General features: G+C 40.6%; 1 protein-coding gene across 1 annotated transcript in view; it reads left to right on the top strand.

Moving 5' to 3' along the window:
• sorcs3a (sortilin related VPS10 domain containing receptor 3a) overlaps positions 1–18341 on the top strand; it is a 240240-nt gene that overhangs the window by 119556 nt on the left and 102343 nt on the right. The window contains exons 3-4 of the mRNA XM_014411902.3: positions 2066–2165; positions 9020–9178. Coding sequence (XP_014267388.1) covers positions 2066–2165; positions 9020–9178 — 259 coding nt within the window. The remainder of the gene's footprint in view (positions 1–2065; positions 2166–9019; positions 9179–18341) is intronic.

Below are 18341 nucleotides of genomic sequence, written 5' to 3'. Positions count from 1 at the left end.
TTCAGGTTTGTGTAGGTCAGGGGTTTCCAACTCCAGGCCTCAAGGACCTGCAGGTTTTAGATGTGTCCTTGATCCAACACAGCTGATTTAAATGTCTTGAAGTCCTCCAGGGGTCTGGTGATGAATAACTCATTTGATTCAGGGTGAGATCTAAAACCTGCAGGAAACCGGTCCTTGAAGCCTGGAATTGGACACCCCTGGTGTAGTTAAACAGGCCATGTGGAGATCAAATGATGTATTGTATTTTTCTTTGGCGTTTTTGGCTTGCTGGTTTGTTGAAGTGTTGAAAGAGATATATTTTATTTGCCATCGGCATATCATGGCTACAGTGAAAACCCCCAAGAGTTGGTCATTAGCATGCAGACAGGGGTGTCCAACTCCAGTCCTCGAGAGCTACTGTCCTGCAGCTTTTAGATGCATCCCTACTCCAACACAGCTGAATCAAATGGTTGGATTACCTCTTCGGCATGCCATCAAGTTTGGCAAAGGCATGATAACAAGCCATTCATTTGATTCAGGTGTGTTGGAACAAGGATGCGTCTAAAAGCTGCAGGATGGTAGCTCCCGAGGACTGGAGTTGGACAACCTTGCAGGAGTAGAACATGAAAGGATGGAGACCCTGATTAAGACCTAAAGACCTTAATACTCTCACAAGGTCTCAGTGAGGACAAATTCTAGTATCCTTCTTTACAGAAAGAAGCTGGATTACAATTTTTCCCTTTCAGGATATAGTTCAGAGTAACAACTGGGCATTCCTGTATTCTGGACTCTAAATTGCTGTCAAGTTGGAAACGCTGTATCCCTATTTACATTTCCCATCTATGAACTGGTCTAAAAGTACGATGTGTGTAGCTTTCTTTTGTCATCTTGTATAATAATCAGCTTATTTTCCTTTCATAATAATTAGCCTTCTTGTACAGAGCGTGAGTCATCTGGGAGGTCACAGCTAATCATGATCTGACTTTCTCCTGTTGGCTCATCAAATATATTATCAACTTGCATTGAGATGACTAGACGATGATGATTGCATGCTTGGTGTGCGCTTATACCAAGACCAGCGTGCTGCATGTTTTAACATTACTTATGCATTCTCCGACGGTGGAATACAGAGTCTAAGCACATAGGCTCACAGCTCACGCTCCAAATCAGGATCATTCTCAGTGCAACACTTCTCCCCACACCTCACCTTAATATGCTGTGGAAACGACGCTGTCCATCTGACTCATTATTGTGCTTTGTAATCATAGCACCTGCTGTGACTCTCAGGCATTCTGAGATGAATTAGAATGAGAGACATCTCTTTGCAATTTCCTTGAAAGCCCGTTCCCGCTGAAGGAACACAAGCTGGACTGAAAAAGGAAAGAATCTGGAAATAGGTATCATCTTCACTTTCCACATAACTTGAAGTAGACTGCAAATCCAAACGGGAGATATGCCGCAGAGGTGTGTGGGTGCTCCTTTCCCCACAGAGAGAAATCCGGGATATGAATATAGCTCCCACGAAAAAAAAGAAAAAGCCAGAACAGGGCTGTAAAAGCTGTAATATGCTACTTGAAGGCGGATTTGGTAGTTACTAGTGATGATGGATTCATGTGGAGTTTCTAGGGACTAGGCTGGCTAACAGGCTCATTCCCACTGTTAAATTATTAAAGCTGGAGGGTTCAGGAACATCCACATGTTTTTGCACTCGTCATATTTTATTTCATAGTAGTCATCAGGAGAGAATTAATTATTTATAGTGCCAGGTCCCTAGACGTTTTTGAATGGATCATTTTCGTTGGCAGCTATAGATGATTGGTTAACCTTCTCTTGTTCTATTGCCAGAGGTTTCGGTCCAGCACAGAGCAGCTATATAGAGTGGCATACCGGCCTTTATCCTGCATGTTGTGTTACCATTGCGTGTGATATCGCATTCCTTTTCATCGCTTGCAAATGAAATTTATTTGACACGAATTGCTCAATGTCCCAGGAATCCTTCATCTGTTTGTTTACTCATGCATTCAAACTTCCAGTGGGGTTATCCACAGCAGTGTTTTCACGCTTCCGACGGCTTCTTCTCTTTCAGATCCACCGATTACGGCTCCACATATGAGAGAATGAATGACAAAGTTGGATCCAAGACTGTCCTAAGTTACTTATACGTCTGTCCGTCTAACAAGAGAAAGGTGAGACGTTCATTTATCACAAAAGTTGCTCATCAGTGGAAATACTTTGACATGTTTTCCTTTAATGAATTGGGTATGATTACATTTGCACAGGCCTAATTCCATCAGTACAACTTGAGCCATGTCATACTCATCAGTCTGCTCTCCCGAGAGCCTTCTTTTCAGAGAAAACTATTTCTATTCACTAAATAACTCTAATGTCTATTTTGCCCGTTTTATTTTGGTTTCAGCACTGTCAGTGGAACTTAAGACAAATTTTAGTAAAAACATTGTAATTGGCACGATTACTTTATTTCTTGCTTTGGTTTTTGTTTTCAAAGCACATTTTTTAGGAAAAGCCAATAAGAACAGGGCACTGAGACTCACAAAGATGATTTATTTAGAACAAATATGAAATTCAGACTTTTTCATCACTACAACGCAAAACTCTGAATAAATAAACTATCAAATCCTTTACTCCCCATGAAGAAATATCATGTTTATATTGACACTAGTTAAAATATCTATTAGGATTTCTATAGCTACAACTATAACATCCCAGTTGTTGCACCCATATTTACTGTCGATTTAAGTACCTGACTGCAGCTTAGAGACTCATGTAGAACTGAGACCACCGAGCTGTGTGTGTTGTGCACTTAAATAAATAAGCTGATCTGCAGGGAATTTAAACACATCATGGTCACATTTTGAATCTAACCGGATAAGAATTTATTGCTTAACAGATTAACGTGCAGGTCGCCTGAAGACTGTCCACGACCTGTTTAGACCTGGTAGGGTTAGGGCCACATCTACTGCTGTTTGGCAAACCCAAATGGAAATATTATAACAGAAGAACTTTGAGGAGACGCGATCTGAAAGGTACCATCATAATTGGTTGTGTGATGGATGTTTAGAGGTTAAGAATCTGTATTGAACTTGACAAATCATAGTTTTAAGCGAATCAGCTCATTTTGAGGCTTTTCAATGGGAACATCAGCAGAAAGTCTTGAGGTTTATTGACAGAGACAGAATACAGACAGAACAGGTCTGTTTGGTAAATGAAAGCAGTGTTTATCTTTGGAGCAGCTGCCTGGTTTATATGACATACCTCTGTGGCTTTTACAGGTAGGATTAAATCAGTGCTCATTGCTAAATGCTGTGTTTACAAGTTGAGGTATTAAATAGAATACTAGGTAACATAGGTTATTCGATATTATTATTATTATTGGCATCTGAAATTGAAAATCTTATGTGAGTTTGCTTGTGGATAAAATCGTCTGTCTATTAGTTAGGAAACTATGTACAGTGAGTCCTTGCTCTATAAGAATGTTTCTGGCAACAATCTAAGTGGAATTTTAAGAATTTCAAGCCCCCAAAAAACAAACCCATGACCACTGCCAGCTGCCAACCATCTGCCAGTGTTTTTCATTTGCCAGAGAGTTCTGTCAAGCATTGATTTTTATTGTTTTCTGATAATCTACGAATATGTTTTTCTATCCATCTGTCTAACTCCAGCTAAAATGAAATGTGCTAATTAATACCCAATCATTTAGGGTTTTGGTCATTGTTCTATCTTTAGGGTTACAGGTCATGTCTGTCAAGCAGGAGGGATATTAAATCCCTACACTTTTATATTGAGATCCAAAGCCTTTAGCATCAGGCTGCAACTCTGATATTCCCTCATGTGTTGAACATCACGCATCTGGTGCTCCAAGCAAAAATTTGATAGGCAAGTGAAATCATAGCCAAGAGTGTGCTCCAAGCAGCAAAGCTACAGTCGGAGTCTCTTCGACCTGTAGCCTAAAGGGAACCAGAGCTGTTTCTGAATCCATGTGTTTTCAGTCAATTTACAGTATTCTGTACATAAATATATATCGACCCAGCTCTCTCGGCACAACGCGGCAACTACCGTATGCATATGGCAAAAATAAAGTTTGGAAAGCAGTAAGATGATCAGTTTATCTGGTATTTATGGCCGGGGACAATAATGCTGTTTACGTAGAGCTCGACGGGCTGTTAGCTGGAATAACAAGTCACACTTTGGAGTCGCAGGTTAGTACAGATAGTTAAAGTATGTTTTATGTGAGTCATTATTTTGTTTATTATTTTTAATAGTATTGTACAAGAGTCCTATTGCCTTTTATGCCTTTTTGCAACTGTTACAGTATGAAGAATAACATTTTAGATTATTTTCCATCTAAGATGTGAAATTCAAAGTAAAGACATCGACAGAAAGTGTGGTTCAATTATGTAAGGTCTCTTTTACATAGACTGTCTAATGATTATGCATGTAGAACTTCACATTATCTAAAGAGCACCACTGCACTATCATCACTAGTCATCTGAAGGTACTTTATATTATAAGGTAAATATTATAAGTCAGCTGTTTGCTGGTGGGCTCCCTCCTGCAGCTGAGAACATTGTTAAGAAGGTTAAACCTAAGCAGGAAGGGTTTGGCCTTAATAACAGTCATAATAATACTGACTTTAGAATTCAAAGGTTGCACGTCGAGTTGAGAACTCTCTGTAGGTTTCACACTGTCACAGTGTTTATATGTTAAATCAGTTGTCGCTATAAAATATTCACAAAGGCTTCTTTAAATGCCACCCAGGACCGCCGAGACCGTAGAACTGAAAATTTTTTTCTTTAAAACATTTAAACAGTCAATTTAAAGTAAGTTTAGTCAGAACTGAGATTTTCCCAACAATATGATTACGTATCCTTGGAAACAATCCTTTTGTCTACATTGGCCTACTTGGTTAGACTCATGTGCGGCACAAACCAAAGCGTGACGACAGGCCGTGTGGAGAACGTGCTCGTTGTTGTGGAGGTGCTCGGGCTCATCAGCCTCACTATGCCAGGGCCGAGCCAAGGTACTGACCCTGAATACTTTTGCGTGCCATGGGAGTTAATAGGATCTCCAAGAGTGTTGAGCTAAACCACGTGAAGGTGAGGAACAGATCATAGCCGATGCTGATTGCTCCTCATGACTCACTCCTCCTCTCTGTTTATGTGGAGAAAATTTAATTCCACATCAAGGGCATAGCAGAAACGTAGTCCCTCAGGTTCTCTCTCTCTCTCAGGTTGCTGATGTGACACACTTTGTGTTATTCGGCTTACGCGAGAAAAAGAAAAAATAACACGTGTACTCATGTAAACAACTGATATTAGTCCTTGTTTTTTTAATGCAGGTTTGTAACGGCGTACGTTGGAAAAAATCTAGCAATAATCCAAATGTTTTCCCAGTTTCATTCTGCCTGTGGGCTGATTGCCTCTTCGACCTCATCTATGGCCTAATTATTTTGGTTTACCGTCGTGCATGTATGAAAGTTTGCCTGAACACTTGCTTTATTTATCTTTTGCCTCTTGCATCCGAGTCGTCGTGTTTAATGTCTGCCCGTGTTCTATAAAAAAGCCGTCTGGGTGCCCAATCAGTCACTGTGAGATACAATCGTCTGCTGCCCTCTGAGATATTCCTTCAACCACAATAAAGGCGCCATTATATGTTAACTGCTTTTGTTTTTTCTTTTGTGCTTACATTGTTTTAGAAATAAGGTGAAGCTGTGACCTTTTACAAAGTCACATTATAGATTTGAATGATGGTAATGACATTTAGTGCAGATCGCTGAAATTGACAGCTGCCATGAATCTTCTTGGCTGTATTCTGATGCTCACCATGTGCTAAATCCTTGATCAAACAGCTCATGGATTACGTTAAATTAAAAATAAGGACGTGCACTGTTAAAATGCCATTGAGGAAGCGAGACAGTGAAAACATGATAGCTAAATGTTGGCGATTAAGTCCTGATCCATGCTTAATGAGCATAGTGCTGCGACAACTGTGTTAAACCCTCCCGTCAAACAAAGACTAAGCTCAATTGATCTGGCGTGATGCGATTCATTTGCTGCAGAGAGTCTCTTTTCCTCCCTCTCTGATCCATACCTCCACATCTCATCATCCGACAGCTGCTGGCTTCCGTCTTGGTGCCATAGCCCATGCACAACTCAACGGCAGGCTGATAAAACACAAAGGTTATCCCTCCGACCTTTATCGATTTCGTTTTGTTACTCTCCTCACTCGCCCACTTCCTCACCGAGGCCGAGTGGATGCTGTGAGGGAAATCTTAATCACCTCTCGCTAATGCTATCGGTCACTGGGATTTTGGAAGTGAATAATTATTGTTTGAGGCTGATTGTTTTAGTAGGCAGGAGAGAAATTGGCTGCTGTTCCATTTCCCGCCTTTGTATTGGCGTTGAATTGGTTCTGGGTTCTTTCTAATTGCAGAGGTGACAGACAGAAAGGGCTTGTTACGATAATGTCTGAGGTTGGGAAGTAATGTGGTTGTTTTTGCACGTACAAGGTGGTAAGTGAGTAATAGAAATGTGAAAATGCTTTCTGCGACTGGCTCCCGATAAAATGAGAGGCCCGTCGTGAGCCTCTCTGAATCAAGGCTACAGGAGAGATGACCTAAAATGCTGCAATTGAAAGCTATAGTTGTACCAAGAATACGTGACGCTCGTCGCTCAGCTCAAAGCTCGAGCTAAAGACGAGGGTAGATTTTTGTATGAGACATACAATGTGTTCAGACAGGCTTTTCTTTCCTTTAACTGAAAGTCCTGACAGGTGACTGAAAATGTAAAACAGACTCTGCTGCTCACAGCAACATGATGAAATATGATTACTGCTTAAAAACTGTAAATTACATCCGACAAGCCCCAAAGACTGTTGCAGATATCAGGAGGCCTTGGCATTAGACAGTGACAGGTAATGAATGGCAAGATTGGCGAGCCCGGGCCAATGAGAAACCCAGATTGAGAAAGTGCTGCCTGTTTATTGGTGCTTAATGAAAAACAATTTATCTAAATCACCACCGGGGAGGGTTCCCGGTTAAAGCTCTGGAAAGAAGTCTAGCTTTTCTGTCAGTGACAAATGTGCTGTTGTTTTTCCAATTCAAATGGAATTGACGAGAGAAAACAGCCGTTTGGGCTGTGAGCGCCATCGCTACCCACCGTTCCACCACACAATTATAGTGGAGGTGTGGGCATTGTAGTGTAAGCCAGATAACAGACTAAACACTGCGAGAGAAACATTCAGAGCTGCACTACCTCATGTTTTAATTTTAACGAGAAACACGGTAGATTGGTTTGTACTCGGCTCTCTGAGAACGTTGGAGTCAAGCTAATTTTTCCTTTTTATTTTTTACTTTTGTGGAGCACAGATTAGCCTATTAACCCCGTTTCCAGCTGCAACACGGGGCGGCTTTCAGAACCAGGTGACCAACAGGACCAATAAGCAGTTAGCTGAGAGGCTATGTAAGCAGAAGCACTAGCAGTCAGGCAAACAGTGTTTTCATCAGGATTTGGTAAGAAAAATAAAATAGGTTTTTGGACTTACCAGTTCAATTTTACTGTGTGTGTGTGTGTTAACAAATTAGCAGCCGTTTCTTAAAGGTGAGCTATAAAACATTTACTGCAAACTGTTCGGCCGAGAAATAATAAATATTACAAAGACTTGCATGTTGCTTTACATATTAGCAGCATGCAAGTCTTCGCAGCCAAGCAAACAGTATTAATAAAGACATTAAAGATCAGATGCACAATATTTTCTTCATCTTCATTGTACTGTTGAAACACCCCCGATACCTGTGATGCCGTTGTGAATGCTTTCAGTGGGTCCTGTGGGTTACACAATGATGCCTCAGACCCCACAGGCTCTTTGTTTTCATGGGAGCACTGCATCAGCGCAGAAATGTTGAGGTGGGCTGTACGTATCAAATGAGCAATCCACACCAATGCAAAACCCAGATTTCCCAGCATAACTCTGCATGGTGTTAATGTTATGGCTGATTAGAGCATCCACACCTATCCTGTGATGAAGTGTGTATTGATCAAGATTAGTTACCCTAAAAGTGAAGCATACAACAAAACACCTTTATTTATTTATTTGTGTGGAATCATTCAAATCCCTGTTTATATAAAAGTAAACCAAACTGATGATGGATTCATTTCAGATTCTATGAGTCAAAATAGTACCATCCCTTTTAAATGCTACATCTATGCTAACACCTTCTTTTTATTCAAGGAGGAATTCCTGTGAACATTTTATCTGCTCCCACAAAGACTCCAAATGTCATTAGCTGAAAGAAATATGCATTGTGGAATCCCTGTTCTTAGTGAATACTGTAATAACTGTGATAGCTCTGGTAGAAATATTCCAAGCATGAAATTAGGGCTTCTACTACTGTGGAGCTGTTAAATTTGAAATTAGAGTTTTATTGGAAGGAAAAATGACATGCTAAAGCACCGACTGATAAGCAAAATAACACACTGTATGTGCAGATTCATGCATGGCTGCTCAATCACTTGTTTCTACGGCACTTAATTGCAGCTAGACCACAAGTGGCGTCACTTTACTGTAATCTATTTGGACAAGTCGTTCCAATGATCAATTTTTCTGATGCCACCTACGTGCTCGAATGTGGTTGTGTTTTGGTTTAGATGCCACTTCCCTCTTTGCTGCGAGCAACCTTCTATTTTGGAACGAGACGATGAAAATGCCGAAGCGCCGCCTCAGAAAAGCTGCAGAACTATGGCAACGCAAGTGCAACAGTCACAGTCAAGAAATGAAGCTGGACATATTCCAGAGCTGTTTGCCAAGCATAAGCCCGACGTGTGCCAAAATGCCGAGCCTATTCTGCTGACACTAACGTCTCTCTTCCACCTCTTCTCATCTCCCCATCTTTCCACCTCTTTGCACAAAATTTGCCCTTTAAATCCTTTCTTCTCCCATCTTCAAAAACGCACACCTTTATCCTTCACGTGTGTGCACGCCCTCCTCCTCATCCTTTTCCTTTTCTTCCCCTCCCCACTCTCAGATTATGGTGTTGACAGATCCGGAGTTTGAGAGCAGCGTACTCATCAGCACTGATGAGGGAGCCAGTTACCAGAAGTACCGCCTCAATTTCTACCTCCTGAGCCTTTTATTCCACCCCACTGAAGAGGACTGGGCCTTAGCTTACAGTCACGACCAGAAGGTGAGATCATTGTCATCTTTTTTCTGTCCTCACCTGTAATTAGCTCTTTGCTCCTTACTTGCAACCTTTTGTGCTGCTCACATACCATACTGTAGGTTTTTCAATTTAGCTAATTACCTGATGGCTTTTACTCACTCGATGAATGTAATTTAAAATTATTTAGCTAGAATTAAGTGTGAGGCCTTTCTTTGAGACACACTATTATTACAAACCCTCTATTTCTATATCCATCCTTTAATATTGTCACAATCCCCTTGGTTAAATTGTAAGTTAAACATATTGATTGTTTTGCATGAAAGCTCTTCAGTGGTAGCAATAACTGTGCTAAAAAAATCTCCACTCTCAACTTTTGTTGAACTGAATTGTTAAATTCTCCCCATTACTAACTAACCCTTCATGTAACATGCGCCACAATCAATACAAGCACAGACATCCTTTGTCATCTGTTTTACACTACCCCCCAAATCACTGTAAAGGCTCGGGTTGTGAAGTGTGTGTGACAGCAAATTCATATTTGCTGAAAGCGCTTGTAAGAAAACTAACAAACAAGTAATTTTTAATTATGATAATAAAAATGTTCTATCTTTACGGAGCCCCGCAGGGGACATGGGAGAAAAAAAAAATTAAGACTGACTTTTGCGAAATCTTGCAAAGCAAACTCGGGATCTCGCAAAACTTTTGCGAGATATCGCAAAACTTTTAGCCGCATTCTTTGGACACCGGCTCGAAGCCGACCGGGAGGTCGAGGCACGATGTGCCGGGAAAGCAGTGTTCCTCCCGGCTGTAGTAGGTCTTCTTCGGCCTTTGGCCTTCGACCTCCCGTTAGCTTCAAGCTAACGGGAGGTCGAAGGCCAAAGAATGCGGCTAAAACTTTTGCGAGATCTCGCAAAAGTCAGTCTTAATTTTTTTTTCTCATGTCCCCTGCGGGGGCTCCGTATATCTTTATTTTCTTTATGAAAATAATCAATCCAATTCTATAACGAGCAGCAGAGCGACGCCACCTGTTGGTTAGAGTCCCACATCAAGTGTTTTTGCCTCAGTGTCTCTCATTCAGCATCTGTTTCCAAGACAACATAACTACCATATGAACTAATCAAATAGTCGGGTGAAGTCTGGGATCTACATCTGCAAAGTTGGTCATTTACCATTTAAAAATGTGTATTTATGATGCTAAAGTATATTGTGTTTCTCACACTTTTCATGTATCTTGAGTAGCTAGCTAGATCGCAGTCATGAAAAACAAAAAGTGTGCCTATCATTGTACAAGCAAACCATATGAAACAGGTATATGAAAACTGTCTTCCATTAGCCACAGCCACATGGTGAACGTGGCCATACTGTTTTGAATATAAGGAATTTATATCATGAAACGGTAAATTCATTATGGAGGTTTTTAGAGAACAAGAAAAACTATTTTGGTCGTATTTTGGGCTGAACCTCAATCAGGAAACAGCCCCAGTAGGAGAGCTGGCTGTGCCTAAAAATGAGTCTCAGCCTGTAATGATTCTCATTTCCCACTCGAGTCTTCATCATGGTGTCACCTTCACTGAGCTTTGTCACACAGTATGTAGCTCAGCACAGCTTCTTCACACAGAGCTCCAAGATTGTGCACAGGAAACAGCTGCCATTAAGGTCAGTGACGCTGACCTGAGAGCCAAAACGATCGTCCTGTAGGACGGGACTTGGTGCAGGAAGGTGGTGGCTGCACCAGGCCGCTCAACAACTAATCTTTCTAAAGCACGCTGCGGGACTCAATGTCAAGCTGAAGTAGAACTAACAAAAAAGTAAAAATAAAAAAAGGTGATTAAATGAAATGGTTGAATAACTTCAAACTAACCAGCCAAGCTGACTTTAGCCTTGGATGATTTTGAATTAGGTGGAAATTTAATTACCAAATCTGTCCTTTTATATCTTTAATATAAAACATCTGTTATATGTATGAGTGTCACGATCGCTGGCTTGGGCCTTTTCTAGGACCAATGAGATAATCTGCATTCATCTGTCCCTCCACAGTCCACGAGAATCACTGCTCCTTCTAGAGTTGTAGTTAGATTGTAGTGAAACTTACACTCAACTAACAGGTCTCCACCCAGATTGTGACAATCTAAAGTAAATTTTACATCCGCTTTAATTTTAGGCACTCTCTGTTTGGTGTCTTTATGGTTTCTTTGTATTTAGTTAAGTTGTTGTTGGACTTTGGTTTTCACATGTTTCTTAGTTCTTGTTAAATTTTGCTTTGCATTTCCTCCTGTGATTCCTCTGTTTGCTATTCATTTCCCGTTTTGTTTTGGTAGTTCATCGTTTCCTGTGTCCTGTGCACTTTGATTACTCTCACATGTGTCTTCTGTCCCTCCTGCTTCTGCTTCCCTGATTACCTCATGTGTGAATAAATAGTCCAGCCCTTCCTCCGAGTCTCCGTCTTTGTGTTGGTATCATCTTCTTGGAGTTTTGGCTTTCATTTCCTTTCTGTTGTGGACCTTTTGTACTTTGGATTTCATCAACTCAAATGAGAGGTTTGTTCTCAGTTTCTTAAGCCTGTATTTAGTTTACACTCCAATACATGACAGTAACATAAAGAGAAAGTGAACAAATACTCCCCCAGCTGATTACATAATAATCCAAAACCTCAACATTTTAATTTCAAGTATAGTATAGTATGGTCTTTGTTTGTTTTGCCCACAAGTGTGATGCTGTTTGTTTCTAAAATTAGAGTTACTGTCCCATAGCTTATTAAAGGAGATGTGGAAACTGATCTACCAATAAAGTGAAATGAGATTTTTTTGATTGAATACATATTCTCTAAGTGTGTTAGAACCACGGTTGAACCTCCAGCTAAGCAGAGTTTGCTCATCAGGAGCAGCAGGTTTATTATTTGTTTAAGATAAATCAATATTTATCAAAATAAAGGCTAATAACTAGATGTCATGAACCAGAGGTTCACCCAAAGAAAGGACCCAAATGCAGACACCAAACACACGCAAAGTAACTATTGACAAGGATATTTGTATACGAAGCGGACAAAGTCTTAAGTAAATAATAGCCACGGAGGATCGGTGACTGGGACTGAGAGGGATGGTCCTAGCAAGTCAGGTTGCAGGAGAGGTAAGAGGTCAGAGGGGTTTTTACACGTCCAAGTTAGTAAGCACTGAGGAGGGGAGGTCCGTGGACGCTTCCTCAGGAGCCCTGAGGTGTAATGAGAAGGTCAGAGGGCAGGCAGGAAGGGAGAGAGGGAGACGGAGAATATCCCGGTGACATTGAACCAGGGAATGCAACAGCTCGCCATTGAGAGAGTAACAAACTGGTGAGGAAAAACAGGTTGCACAGGATTAAGTAGCTCTCGTGCTGATTGCTTGCAGATGGAATAGAGGTGAGGCGCTGGAGGTCCCACCCAAAAGGGAAGGACCCAGGGCCACAGATGGAAAACCTCCAGACACTCCCACGGATCATGACACTAAATAATTTATCAACTAATTGCAAAAGGCTCGGGATCCTCCTGGGCGAACATGGATGGACGGAAGGATAAACAGACAGTTTTACTTTTCTGTCATATGTTTGTTTTGAGCTGTTCTTCAGTGGAGCAAAAATGCGTCTTCTAATTAATTTTTCCCCTTTTTAATCAGAGACATGGGGAATGCATTTGATTTACTGTATGTGATTTTTGCAGTTTGTTTGGAACACGTCATGTTGGAACATTCCTCTAAAACCAGCTTTTTGAGCTAAGTGTCATCTCTTTACATGACCATCCATCCAGAGCAAACTTCACTCTCAAATGTCTTTTTGTTTCACCTGATCAAAGAGTGTAGTGTCAGCATCCTTCAGGCTTCTCTTCGTGCTTTGACCAAGTTTTGTTAGCCATGTTTTTCTTCTATAGTTGGCGACTTCACGTTATGTCCTTCACACTGTCAGAGAATCAGTGGAATATCATAAGTCAGCAGCTTTAATCTCTTTTACAGTAAAAAGATCAGCTAATAGATTCTGCTGTTGTTGTTGCTGTGTTTCTGCATATGTTCAATAGAGTCCTTTGACGCCGCTGAACTCTCACCAATCTTTATAACGTCTCACTACTTGGTTTCTCTTATTCAAATTTTCTGTTACAACTGAAGCCAATGCTGAGAAAGCGCTGCTCAGTCACAGTTCCTTATATCATAGATCATGCACTTAAGTTTAATTTGAAGTTGCAAGGTTTCCTCAGAGACGGGTCAGTAAAATCTGATTTTGCAGTTCATGGATTTCTCAGAATAACGAGCAAGCCGGCACATGTGTGTTTCTGTTCAAATAAAGTCACTTTAGTAAATTTGTACTTCACTGGAAATGGTGTAAAATGCATCAAAAATGGAACCATAAAATTAAGTATATTCCCCACAATCTCTGTGCAGCGTATTCTTTGCTGATCGTTCTTGGTTAAATAGTTCTTTGATTTTTCAAAGTTCAAAATACGTTTGTTACACCAGACTTGATTGTTTGCTCATAACGTTATTGCTTTGTGTTCATAAATGAAGGCAAACAAACAAGATGCACAACATTTGTATAATTGTTATCTACACTGAACGGTTTTTTACTATAGCTTAGTCAACTCTGCTGACATACGGGGAATAGAAACGCTGAGTATAATGCCACTTAGGGATGGGTATTGATACGATTTTCACAATTCCATTTTCGATTCTGTTTAACGATTCGATTCTTTATCGATTCTTTTTAAAAAAGGAGAACACTAAGGTCGTTTAGCTTAGAACTTTGTTTTATATCTTCTCTTTGAACAAGAGACAAATTTAGGAGTAACATGGCCTTACAAACCCAGCAGTGAGAGCTTAAGAGATCCAGCCTACGGCTCTTCAATGGGGCGTCACAGGGTCCCCAGGAAAAAAAATGTAAATGTAAAATAATAAAATTAATGTTCTTCTGTAGCAATAACAAAGTATAACATAAATTATTCTGTAGCAATTACACAAGAATATCCAGCAATGTCCCTGCCTACAATTAAACACATTCACTTACTGAAAATCACCTGCTGTGGCAAATGGGTGCAAGCCTTTGACCACAAACTCAGTCACTGCTCGGTGACGTTCGTCTATCCTGGCCTGAAAGGAGACGCTACCGGTAGACTGCAGCGAGAACTGCCAGCATCTGAGCCAGACTCTGTCTCATCATGGTCACTAAATGCACAGTAATGGCAGGTTTGTAATAAGGCAGATCGCGCTAACATAATATGCACTGTTAGTTGATTATTTACCTGCCGCATTAACGGGAGAGGACGTGCAAACGTTACCGCTGCTGCTGGGTTGAGATTCACGAGTCCGGAGCGGAATTAAAAACACGACATTCATTTAAGGGCATCGCGTGTTTGTGAGCAAATGCTTTTGCATATTCGTAGTGTTTCCTCCCTTAAATGAAATATCTACTTTGCAAGTATTGCAAGTTGCCCTGTTGTCATCCGTTCTCGAAAAGTATAAGCAAACTTTTGATCGTTTGAGCCGCCGTGTTTCCTGTCAGGTAAATGACGCTCCGCAACGTGGTGACGTCGTTCGCGGCGACTGGAATCAATAAGGGAATTGTTTGCAAAAATGGCAAACAATCCCAAGGAATTGAAACAGTGGGAATTTCGATACCCATCCCTAATGCCACTTCTCGTGAGTTAACCATGAGAGCAGTGCGTGTTGTGTTCAAAGATCAAAGTCTTTCTGCAAGCAAGTGTTGCTTTTTGTCAGCCATGTTGGTGATGCTTCCTAACAGTTTTTTTAGATTGTTCAAAGTTACTGGGTAGAGACCTTTATTGCCTTTTCCACCATCTCCAGGACCTAAAAGCAGAATGTATAGAATAACCAGTCAAATTCATAATGCATAAAAAGTCTCAGTAGCTTTTCCTTCACAAATTACTTCAACTTCGACCTCTGCACGTCAGTTATGACACATTAACTCACTTAATTCATCAGTAAGCCAAAAACTCTTAAAAGCACAGCTGCTCACATCTTCACCATGAACGGAGTAGACATGCCCGCCACCACACAGCTGAAATGATCATGAACGTCTACTCTGTGCTTGTATTTATAAGTTTCAGCTCTTTTATCCAGGGGGAGGTCAACCACTGTCCTTGCTATTATTACATTCTTTCATAGATTTCTATGCAGGGTTCAAAGCACCATGTCTTGGAATCTTTAACTGGAGCTTCAAAGCATCATCGTCATTGTTGTACTGAGATTTGATTACTTTAATCATACATTTGATTATGTATTCTGCACTTTGTTGTAAATACATTGTAATTATTTTGAAAGGATATTATTTTGAATCAGCCTCATTTTCTGATGTACTGACAGATTCTTAGAATCTGCTTCACATATGAAGGGTGTTGTATTCATCTCATTCATCATGTAGTTTCTAGTTAGGAATTGTTGTTTCTTGCTAACAGGGGACCACAGTACTAATACATTTCTTTCTAAAGAAAATAATCCTCTCCACTTTTAGTTTCTCTTTTTGACTGTTTTTGGAATTTAATAAAATTTGTGTATGAAGGAAAAAGTAAAAAAGTCGTCTGCAGCACAACTTTAGTTTGAGCTCCAAACATTGCTCGAGCATTTAAACTCCAAGTAAAACCTCCAAATTCTGCAGCTGCTATTTTAGACTATAAGATTAAGTATTAAGATGAGCAGGCTAGCCAAGTTCAAGAAGTTCAAATCCCTGTGAAGTCTGGGTGGGAGCTGACTTGAAAGAGCGGTGCTTCCCGCCTTCAGCCAAGGTTCTGGGCAAAACATAAAATTATTCCGATGGCTTGAGAAGAGTAAAAAGGACTCATCAGTCACCACCGCAGCATGATTGGAAAACAGTCTTTCCTAATGTTAATTAAAAACAGCCCTTAGCAGGCTACATTATACAAAATATGAGGTGCTCCCACCTTACATCTCACAAGATCAATAGCAGTAACAACTATTGATCTCACGGATTAAATAGATCTTGGTTGTGAAGGCAGAATACACATCAAGCAGAAGAGCAGAAAGATCAAGACGGCCGGGGTGGATGGGACACGGATTTGGCAGTTCAACAAAATCAAGGTCGTCCGTGTCGGGGTGTGGAAGATTATAGGTGTTAGGAGACTGTGGCTAATACGGCTATAATTTGCATCATCGCAGGCTTCCGTGGCCCCCAGAGCAAAAGACCCAGTCGTGATTACCACCTCTGCTAGACCCATTTTTATTCACCTCCCGAATGTGTCATCTGTGCGCTGCATCTACCTCCCCAGGGCTGTTGTTGCAAATAAAGAACGTGCACTCCATCTATTTAGTTAAAAGCGGTTTACATAGATATTGTTGGTCCCCTAATTCAACCTGATTCCCCTCACAGCCTTGACACTTCATCTCCACTGTTGAGCCAGCAGCAATAAGCTTTAATATGCTCATTTTCAGCTTGTAACCAGCTAATAGTTTTCAGACTGGGTCACTCTGAATTTAATCAGCTGTAAGTTGGTGCTTAGCCGTGGTTAAGTGAAGCACTGAGGATTTAACTTTCTTTAGAGAAAGAATCCATGTCAGGACAAACAGGCTTGACTGAAGTATTTGTTGTCATTGTCGATTCCCTTTTATGACTTTTTAAAATTAACATTCAGGTCAGACCCCTCTTTGAGTAAATTAAGATATTTTTAGATTTAGAAGTCTTGGCCACATTTTCAAGCTCGTATCTCTCGGCTGCGAGGAGTTTGTGGAGACAATTACTAACTGATGTAGTCCCAGGCTGGCTGCTGAGAATAGGGCAGTGTTGCTATTGCCAAGTGAGAGAATTATATAAATAGGCTAATGCAGGAAAAGGGAAGAAGCTTCACACATAGAATAAATAGGAATCATCTTATTTATTCCCTAGTTTTAGGATGTCTTGTCTAAAATAATTTCTAGCAAAGGGCCAGACAAGAACTGGCTGTTTTCTCTAATTTTCTCACTTACCCAGGAGAGTGCTTTTTGCCCTTTAGCTGTTATAAATACCATAATATTTCTAATGTTGTGTTGGTAGATATTTTGTAGCAGTTAAGGGACACTGCTGGTACCTTCCCTTGCATCGCATTAACAGAGGAGCTGTAGGGATTTGTAAACACTAGGTTTGATGCAATGGAAATTACCATATCTCTGCTAACGCTTCAGCAAACTTGAGAGACAAGGCCCTGACTCTCTAATGGATTGTGTGGTTATTAACTCATCCAGTAATTACATCAGAGACGAGTACAGTGCTGTACACTGTAATCAAAGGTTGTCTACAATCTGCTGGCTCCTTATGTGGATTTACCACCTATCGCAGAGGGGAATCATTTTCCAGCTAGTATTTTTCATTGATCATAATTATTTTAATTACCATAATTATGCTCCTCAAGACTACTCGTCCTTTTATTAAGTTATCGAGAATCCTAAATATATTTACATCCTAAATATTTTTTCAAGAAAACTGGACAGAACTGTTCCAACTTTTAGTCACTAAAGAAAGTGAAACTCAAAAATAACAGTGTACACTGTAGACCAAAGGTTTAGCACACTGCTAAATTACAAGGTTAGAATGCTAACGTGCTAACAGAGACCACAGAGCAAGAAGGTTCCTGCTTCAATCTCCAGCTTAAGCCTTTTTGGGTGGAGTTTGCAGACCAGACAGGGGCTGCAAAACCAAGGCAGTCATGCACTAAAACATGCACAGCTTTATTGTCGATTTTACTAAGTAGGACCGTGATTTAAAAAATGAAAATCATCTTTTACTACACAGGATAACTGAGAGCGTAACGTTGTAGTGTAATTTGAGATGTGCTAAATTACACTACTGAAAATCAGCGGCGACAGCTCTGATGGAGAGATGAATCGAAATGAAAATTTTTGGTTCAAATCATGTTAGTATGAGGAACTGTTCCTCCAGACTACTTCAAAAAAGGACAAGAAAGCTGCCTCAGGGCCGACAGAATAATAGACAGTGATTACACACACTGTGAGGAAGAACGTGATGACAAACAGTGGAAGACGCAGACAACATATACACAGGAGGGTGATTAAGGGAAGTAGGGACGCAGCTGAACAGAATTATAACTAACGAGACGGAGGAAGCAAAACTGAACATCACACACACAAGACAGTAAAACAGGAAGCAAACCCCACACTTAGACTATGACAAGTGAACTAGACACTGGGGCTGGGGATGAAGACGTGGA

The sequence above is a fragment of the Maylandia zebra genome, linkage group LG6, assembly GCF_041146795.1.
Source record: "Maylandia zebra isolate NMK-2024a linkage group LG6, Mzebra_GT3a, whole genome shotgun sequence".
NCBI lineage: Eukaryota > Metazoa > Chordata > Actinopteri > Cichliformes > Cichlidae > Maylandia > Maylandia zebra.
This window is presented reverse-complemented; position numbering and strand designations above follow the sequence as displayed.